The sequence below is a fragment of the Choloepus didactylus genome, chromosome 2, assembly GCF_015220235.1.
Source record: "Choloepus didactylus isolate mChoDid1 chromosome 2, mChoDid1.pri, whole genome shotgun sequence".
NCBI classification, from domain to species: Eukaryota; Metazoa; Chordata; class Mammalia; order Pilosa; family Megalonychidae; genus Choloepus; species Choloepus didactylus.
This window is the reverse complement of record NC_051308.1, coordinates 47,579,473-47,588,706: the sequence shown is the minus strand read 5'-3', so window position 1 is coordinate 47,588,706 and position 9,234 is coordinate 47,579,473. Positions and strand designations below refer to the sequence as shown.

General features: G+C 37.8%; 1 protein-coding gene across 1 annotated transcript in view; it reads right to left on the bottom strand.

The window, feature by feature from the left end:
* Positions 1-254: 254 nt before the first annotated feature.
* The window catches only part of SPATA45 (spermatogenesis associated 45), a 44,698-nt gene continuing 35,718 nt past the window's right edge, over positions 255-9,234 (bottom strand). The window contains exons 3-4 of the mRNA XM_037811631.1: positions 4,741-5,057; positions 255-349 (exon numbers count right to left, since the gene is read on the bottom strand). Coding sequence (XP_037667559.1) covers positions 330-349; positions 4,741-5,014 — 294 coding nt within the window. The 5' untranslated portion in view covers positions 5,015-5,057 and the 3' untranslated portion in view covers positions 255-329. The remainder of the gene's footprint in view (positions 350-4,740; positions 5,058-9,234) is intronic.

Sequence of the window (9,234 nt, the reverse complement as noted above, 5' to 3'; positions counted from 1 at the left end):
ATTTGGAAGCAAGTGTGCAAGTGTTAACTTTGAGCAACTTTAGTCTTCAGCCTGATCCCTGGGGTTGGTCAACCTTCCACTGATTTAAAGATTTTAGGTCATTCATCTTTGCAAGTATGTTTAAAAATGGAAATCCTCTCTTCATAGCATCTAAGTCTAAATGATGGAGTGGAATGAAGAGGATGTGTGTTTTATGTGACAATGTTTTTTAGTGACTTAGTGAATAATTTTATTAGTGTCTATTATAATTAATATTTTGTTAATAACTTAGACAGACATTGAAAAAGGATCAAGGAGAATGTATTTCTGTGTATCTTTGGAGATACACTTTATCCAAATATGGCATTATCTGAAAAATAAAAAATAAAACCATTTGTTACATAACTTATAGTACATTTCATTGTTTTCAAAATAACTCTGAAGGACAGAGAGGATGAATAATATTTCATAGATAAAGAAACTAGGGCTTGGAAATGCTAAGTGACTGAAAGCATGAGACTGGTTAATGTCAAAAGCAAAACTTGGATGCAAGTCTTCTGTTCTTAAGGTTGATGTGTTTAAGTAAGACTATCCCTCTTTTGGTCTCCACATTTCCCTAGTGGAAGATTAAGGTGAGAGCTTGGAGCTCTCTGGTTAAGAAAACCCCTTCCCTGGTCTTCATATTACTACTGGCAGGAGCAAAGAGTTGTCCTCAGAAGCCTGAGGGCTCCTAGCAAAATCTCCAACCTCCCTCCCTACCAACACAGATGGCCTCACCACTATTCAAGACCGTCTGGACAAACCTCATTCTGGCCCTTATCCCTGTTTACACTGGCTTCCTCAAGAAGCCTAGGAGTCCCAGGGCATCCCTCATGACCTGGATGCTTGTCCCCACTAGCTCTATGAGCAGAGTGTGCATCCCCACCCAACACTTCCTGGCCCCTCACCCTGCTTTGCTTCCCAGTGGCACTTATCACCATCTGACACACATATTATATATATATTTTATTTATTTATCTGCCTCAACCCAGTAAAATTTAAGCTATAAAGCAGGGGCAGGGGTTTTTGTCTGTTTTGTTCACTGCTGCATTGCCAGCACATAGAAAACTCCTGTTTATGGAGGGCCTGTAACCACTGGGTATGGACCGTAGATTTTATCCACATAAAGTGGGCATTTGATAAATATTTAATGAATAAATGAACAAATTAAATGAATGAATGTATTTCTTCCTCTTGCACAGGTACAGCCAAAGGAAAAGAGAAGAGTACCTTCTAATTTTTATTGTGTCTGTCCTGCAAAAGGTATTTTATTATTACTCTCTTCCATTTCTAAAGATTATTTTATAGCAAGAAACAAAGGTGCAATGGGAAACTAGGTTTATGAGGCATTGCCCAAGGGCTTGGCTATTAATCCCAAGACGAATGAGATAAGACCCACCACTGCTTCTGGAGAAATATATTCCATGTCCCAATATTTATTCAGTCAGTCAACAAATATTTCCTGAGTGCCTACTTTGTGCCAGCTTAGCATTAGGGAGTAGTAACACTGTGGAGAAAAATAAAGCCAAATAAGGGATGGTAGTATGTTGGGAACTGCTATTTAAGATAGGGTAGATTCTGATTAAGTAACTTTTAAACAAAGACCTGAATAAATAGAGAGAATGTGTACCAGGAAGAGGGAACAGAGCATATGCTAAATCCCTGAGGTGGGAACTAGCCTGTAAGTTCTAAGAACAGGAAGAAAGCCATTATGGCTAAGTGGAATGACGTGGGGAAAGTGGAGGGAAGGAGATTGGAAAGATAAGCAGGAACCTGTTTATGGAGGGCCTGTAACCACTGGGTATGGACCGTAGATTTTATCCACATGTGGTATGAAACCATAGGAGAGGTTTGAGCAATAAGTGATATATCTGATACATGTTTTTAAAATATCACCCAGGCTATTATGTGAAGAAATAAATTTGGGGGCAGCAAGAGTGGAAGCTGAGGGATCCTTGGGAGGCCCTGTTTTACTATGAGAGAGAGAGGATCACAGATTGGATCAGGGTGGTAGGCAGTGTTCAGATTCAGGACTGATTTTGAAAGAGGAATTGGCAGGACTTGCTGACAGATTGAATGTGGGATGCCAGGAAAAGAAAGTTGTAGATGACTTGTAGACCTTTGGCCACTGAACCACTGGTGAATGGTAGGGCCATTTCCTGAGATGAGGAAGACTGGGGGAGGTGGGTATGTTTATATGGGGATGGGAGAAAGGGATTCTGTTTGAGCTATGGTCAACTTGAGATAATGTCAGGGAGTGATGTCAAGTATGCAATCTGATATACATGTCTGGAACTGTGGTCAAGGCCAGAGAAAGAAACATGATTTATCAGACAAGAGATGCTATTTTAAATCCTGTAACTGATTAAGATCACTTAGAAAGTGTAGATGATGATAAGAGGGCCAAATATTGAGTTTTGTTGTTTTTCAACATTCACACGACAGAATGTTGTAATAGAATGAGGATGTTAAAATTAATGATGTTTATTATTTGACTCATTACACATTTGTTGAGAGCCTACGAGACTAATATGTTCGTAAAATTTTTGAGGTAATACCCCATCTTCTCATTTTACAAACACGGATTCTGTCTTTGCATCTGCCAGCCTACCTTGGAGAAACTCTCTCATCTCTCTCAGCCTAAAGTTTTGGTTTGGGATGGGGTCAAGCTCTCTTCAGGGGTGGGACTGCCGTTGGCTTTTAAGCCAATTCCTCCAATATAGATTTGTTTTCCAATAATGAAGCTATTGTTTTTTTTTTAACCTCCATCTATCTCTCAGTTGATCTAAACTCAGATTAGAAATGGAAGGGTTTTTTGTTTTTTTTTTTTAACTTTTTCAAACTTTAACAGTATTCAGAATAAAGTAAGCACTTAAAAAAATGTCAGTGCCCTTCTCTAAACCCAGGTACTTTCTACTTGCAGAAATAAAAAGAAAATAAGCCCCAAATATATTTTTTTCAGCCTTGATTAGAATTAAAGTTGAAACCCAAGACCTTAAGTTTCAAGTAGAAATTAATGAGAAAATCATGGGAAAAAGTTCAAGAAGCTTTTGAGAATACACAGCACTGGGTCAATAATTACCTACCATTTGTTTAGACCAATGGTTCTTAAACAGTTTTGGTCTCAGGACCCATTACACTCTTAAAACTGATAGAGGACTCTAATGCGCTTTTGTTCATGTGTATTATATCTCTCAATATTTACCACATTAGAAATCAAAATGAGACAAGTTTACAACTCAAGAATATAAGCCCAGACACCATTAACAAGCAGAGCAGTGACATCAACACACATCATAAAGCTTTTGGGAAACTCCATTGCACTCTCATGACAGCATGAGAACAACAAAGGCAAATAATGTCTCAGTATTATTAGGAAAATAGTTTTGTCCTCATGGACCTCCTGAGAAGGACTTGAACACCCTCAGAGATCCTCAGACCACATTTTGAGAACCATGAATTTTGACTAGCTACGAAAGGAAATTATTTACATACCAATTACCATAACATTTAAATTGGGTCTATACTTATTCTCTATATTGTCAGCATAAAGTTGAGTTTCTGTTTAAGTCTGTTTACTTAAAATAAGTAAAGAGCTGTTCTACAGTTTTGAAAGACTTTGGTTTAAAGCTCTAAGACTGTGGGCTTATAACCTTGAGACCATGAATGTTGATTATGGAAATTACATTTTCAGTCTCTATTGTAGAAAACTATGCATATTCATGTAAACTTGTAAACTATGTTTGTCATAAGAGGTTGAGTTTGTCCTCCCCCAACAGACTGGTAAAAATTAACTTACTGACTGTGACTTTACTCATGTAGTTCTCAGTAATTCAATGAGAATAAAAGATTATGCAGATTTTCTTAGAATTAGGAACACAAGTAAAGGCATTCCTCCTTATAAAAGAGTTTTTTTTTTTTTCCAAGTAAATACATCACTGCTACAGATTAACTTTAAAACACAATGGAGAATCTCAGTTTTCCATGCCACATGGGCATTTGGCAAATGTCATGTCACTACTCCTTCATCAAAGAAGTTGCATCTCCACCATGACAATTTCTTTGACATAAATTAATAATTTGTTGGTCGGATATAATAAAATTCCACAGGCCATTTTTTTCAAACAAATGATAAAGTATTATCAGTTCCTTCCCTTGACTCAGAAACAGGTATTCATAGTCAGAGGTACACAAGTTACTTTCTCCCCCCCCCGCCGCAAAATAATACTTCGACCCTGCCCCCTTCCACATTTTATTAGTGTTTCTCAGGGCTTTTTGTTTTGATGTTCCTCATCAAAATCATGCTCGTTGTACCTCAATTTTGCACATGAAACTTTTGCAGAGGCAATATAAATTGGTGAGAAAGGAGGTCTCTGGACCTTTTCCAGTTTATTGTAATTATCTGTAACAACTCTCAGACCAGCCACATAACAGTCACATGAGCCTGCTTAGAATGCAGATTCCAGGGCCCAAACTAGCATCTACTGAACGAACCTGCATGGAGGTGGGGTCTGGGATTCCATATGCACAAGAAAATGAGAATCTCTGGTCTACAATAGATCTTGTATCAACTAACCTAATTCACTGACATTTATAACTTCAGAGAAATGGCCTTTAAACTATTCCAGGGCAATAACTTTGAACCCCCAAAATTCTTCCAATATTTACTTGTATATCCCTGCTATTTATCAATTGGGTGGGCCTCCTACTATAACATCTTACTTTTGGGTGGAAAGTGCTTTTTCTCTGTGTGAACAAGGAGACTCAGTTTGATCCAGGAGCTCCTGTCACTGTCAGGAACCAGTTCTTTGATTTTGGTATTACCAAGAGATTTATGGGCACCATTGAAATGCCTCTTTTGAACTCTATATATGCTGACTTGATTGCTTCTTTCCACGAAACAGTTGGATTCACGCTTTTCATTTATCTCTTCCAAGAGCCGTTCATTTACTTTAAGGTTTTGAATTATTTCTCTGGTTTGGCTTATAGATGTCATTATGCTTTAAAAACAAACCAATCAGCAAGTGATTCTTGCTGTCCTGCAAATAAATGAAAAAGTACAATCAGTTGCCTACTTGATTTAGAAACAAGTATTCAGTCACAGGTATTTACCAGTTCCTCTTTCTCCTCTAGCAAAATAGAAGCACTGCCCCAACCCCCACCACCCCTGCACCTCCCTCCACTTTTCATTATTGTTTCCTAAGGTCTTTTTGTTTTGTTCTGCTTTTCTTCAGGGAGAAAAAAAAGACCAAAAATAAAAAAGAGAGAGAATATAGTAAGATAATACATGTTTTTATTTCTGAAAGTAATACTACGCATTGTTTTCTGCTTTTAGGAACATTTATTGTTTTTGTTGTGATTATAAATATAATATACATTCATTGTAGAAAATTAAGAAAATACAGAGTAGAAAAGTTAAAAATCACCCTTAATCCAGAGACAAGCAACCTTAACATTTGGGTGTTTAAGAAGTATCCAAAGGGATTTCATGATTAAAAACCACAGAAAAAGACTTTAAATTGGCTCTGATATAACATGAAAAGAAGACTTCAATTAGGCAGTGTAGATTCATTGACTTATACTGGGTTGGTGTTGAGTGTGTCCATGCGTGTGTGTGTGCATGCCCCCGCTCACACGCCTGTTACTGCACGGGTGAGGGGAAGGATGTTTTGCATGATCTCATCTATCCAAGTCAGGTGTTTAATAGTGGTTTGCTGAGGTAGAGGTTCTTGGACTCCCCTTTTGTCAAAACAACTATAAATAATGGTTCAACATCTCCATTTTTGGATTGGTTACAATCATATTGGAAGCTCACAACCTTCAGTACTACAGGTCTTGTAACATCACTTTGTCTAAGATTGTAAATCTGCTTCCATTGTTTGGGCAAGTGACTTTCCAATTCCAGAAAGATAAAAAATTAAGTATAGAGACAATGAAATAAATCAAACCCATAATATCAACATTTTTGTGTTAAGTTCAGAATAATTTGTGTGAGCTTATTGTTAATGCAATTTTATTGAGATATAATCACATAATATACAGTCATTCAAAGTGTACAATCAGTTGTTCACTGTATCGTCATATAGTTGTGCATTCATCATCACAATCAAACTTTGAAGATTTCCATTACTCCAAAAAATAAAATAAAGATTAAAATAAAAAAGAACATCCAGAACATCCCATTCTCCACCTCCCCCAATGTTCATTTAGTTTTTTAATACAGTTTAATTGAGATATATATTCACACACCCTACAGTCATCCACAGTGTACAATCAGTTATTCACAGCACCATCATACATTTGTGTGTTCATCACCAGAATCAATTTTTGAACCTTTTTCTTCCTCCAAAATAAAAATAAAAGCAAAAAAGAACACCTAAATCTTTCCATCCCCTGCATCTCACCCTATTCTTCATCTAATTTTTGTCCCCATTTTTTCCACTCATCTGTCTATACACTGGCTAAAGGGAGTGTGAGCCACAAGGTTTTCACAATCACACAGTCACACTGTGCAAGCTACATAGTTATACAGTTGGCTTCAAGAATCAAGGTCACTGGATTGCAGTTCAACAGCTTCAGGTGTTTCCCTTTAGCCATTCCAATACACTAAAAACTAAAAAGTGGTATCTACATAGCGCGTAAGAATACCCTCCAGAGTGACCTCTCAACTCCATTTGAAATCTCTCAGTCACTGGAACCTTATTTTGTTTCATCTCTCTTCCCCCTTTTGGTCAAAAAGATCCTCTCAATCCCACAGGGCTGGGTCCAGGCTCATCCCCTGGAGTTATTTCCTGCACTGCCATGGAGATTTTTTTTTTTTTTTTTTCAGACAATTTTTTTTTTTTTATTTTTATTTTTTAATCATCATTTTATTGAGATATATTCACATACCACGCAGTCATACAAAACAAATTGTACTTTCGATTGTTTACAGTACCATTACATAGTTGTACATTCATCACCTAAATCAATCCCTGACACCTTCATCAGCACACACACAAAAATAACAATAATAATAATTAGAGTGAAAAAGAGCAATTGAAGTAAAAAAGAACACTGGGTACCTTTGTCTGTTTGTTTCCTTCCCCTACTTTTCTACACATCCATCCATAAACTAGACAAAGTGGAGTTTGGTCCTTATGGCATTCCGAATCCCATTGTCACCCCTCATAAGCTACATTTTTATACAACTGTCTTCGAGATTCATGGGTTCTGGGTTGTAGTTTGATAGTTTCAGGTATCCACCACCAGCTACCCCAATTCTTTAGAACCTAAAAAGGGTTGTCTAAAGTGTGCGTAAGAGTGCCCACCAGAGTGACCACTCGGCTCCTTTTGGAATCTCTCTGCCACTGAAGCTTATTTCATTTCCTTTCACATCCCCCTTTTGGTCAAGAAGATGTTCTCCGTCCCACGATGCCGGGTCTACATTCCTCCCCTGGAGTCATATTCCACGTTGCCAGGGAGATTCACTCCCCTGGGTGTCTGATCCCACGTAGGGGGGAGGGCAGTGATTTCACCTTTCAAGTTGGCTTAGCCAGAGAGAGAGGGCCACATCTGAGCAACAAAGAGGCATTCAGGAGGAGACTCCTAGGCACAAATATAGGGAGGCCTAGCCTCTCCTTTGCAGCAACCGTCTTCCCAAGAGTAAAACTTATGGTAGAGGGCTCAACCCATCAAACCACCAGTCCCCTATGTCTGTGGTCATGTTAGCAACCATGGAGGTGGGGTAGGCGAATACCCCTGCATTCTCCACAGGCTCCTCAAGGGGGCACTACATCTTTTTTTTTTTCCTTGTTTTTCTTTTTTCTTTTTTTTTTTTTTAACTTTCCCTTCTTTTTTAAATCAACTGTATGAAAAAAAGTTAAAAAGAAAACAAACATACAATAAAAGAACATTTCAAAGAGACCATAACAAGGGAGTAAAAAAAAGACAACTAACCTAAGATAACTGCTTAACTTCCAACATGTTCCTACTTTACCCCAAGAAAGTTACATAATATAGCAACATTTCTGTGAACTTGTTCCTACTATATCCATCAGAAATTAACAGACCATAGTCATTTCTGGGCATCCCCAGAACGTTAAATAGCTTATCTGTTCTTCTTGGATTATTGTTCCCCCTTCCTTAATTGCTCTCTACTGCTAGTTCCCCTACATTCTACATTATAAACCATTTGTTTTACATTTTTCAAAGTTCACATTAGTGGTAGCATATAATATTTCTCTTTTTGTGCCTGGCTTATTTCGCTCAGCATTATGTCTTCAAGGTTCATCCATGTTGTCATATGTTTCACCAGATCGTTCCTTCTTACTGCCGCGTAGTATTCCATCGTGTGTATATACCACATTTTATTTATCCACTCATCTGTTGAAGGACATTTGGGTTGTTTCCATCTCTTGGCAATTGTGAATAATGCTGCTATGAACATTGGCGTGCAGATATCTGTTCGTGTCACTGCTTTCCGATCTTCCGGGTATATACCGAGAAGTGCAATCGCTGAATCAAATGGTAGCTCTATATCTAGTTTTCTAAGGAACTGCCAGACTGACTTCCAGAGTGGCTGAACCATTATACAGTCCCACCAACAATGAATAAGAGATCCAATTTCTCCACATCCCCTCCAGCATTTGTAGTTTCCTGTTTGTTTAATGGCAGCCATTCTAACCGGTGTTAGATGGTATCTCATTGTGGTCTTAATTTGCATCTAATAGCTAGTGAAGCTGAACATTTTTTCATGTGTTTCTTGGCCATTTGTATTTCCTCTTCAGAGAACTGTCTTTTCATATCTTTTGCCCATTTTATAATTGGGCTGTCTGTACTATTGTCATTGAGTTGTAGGATTTCTTTGTATATGCAAGATAACAGTCTTTTGTCAGATACATGGTTTCCAAAAATTTTTTCCCATTGAGTTGGCTGCCTCTTTACCTTTTTGAGAAATTCCTTTGAGGTGCAGAAACTTCTAAGCTTGAGGAGTTCCCATTTATCTATTTTCTCTTTTGTTGCTTGTGCTTTGGGTGTAAAGTCTAGGAAGTGGCCTCCTAATACAAGGTCTTGAAGAGGTTTTCCTACATTATCTTCTAGGAGTTTTATGGTACTTTCTTTTATATTGAGGTCTTTGGTCCATTTTGAGTTAATTTTTGTGTAGGGGGTGAGGTAGGGGTCCTCTTTCATTCTTTTGGATATGGATATCCAACTCTCCCAGCCCCATTTGTTGAA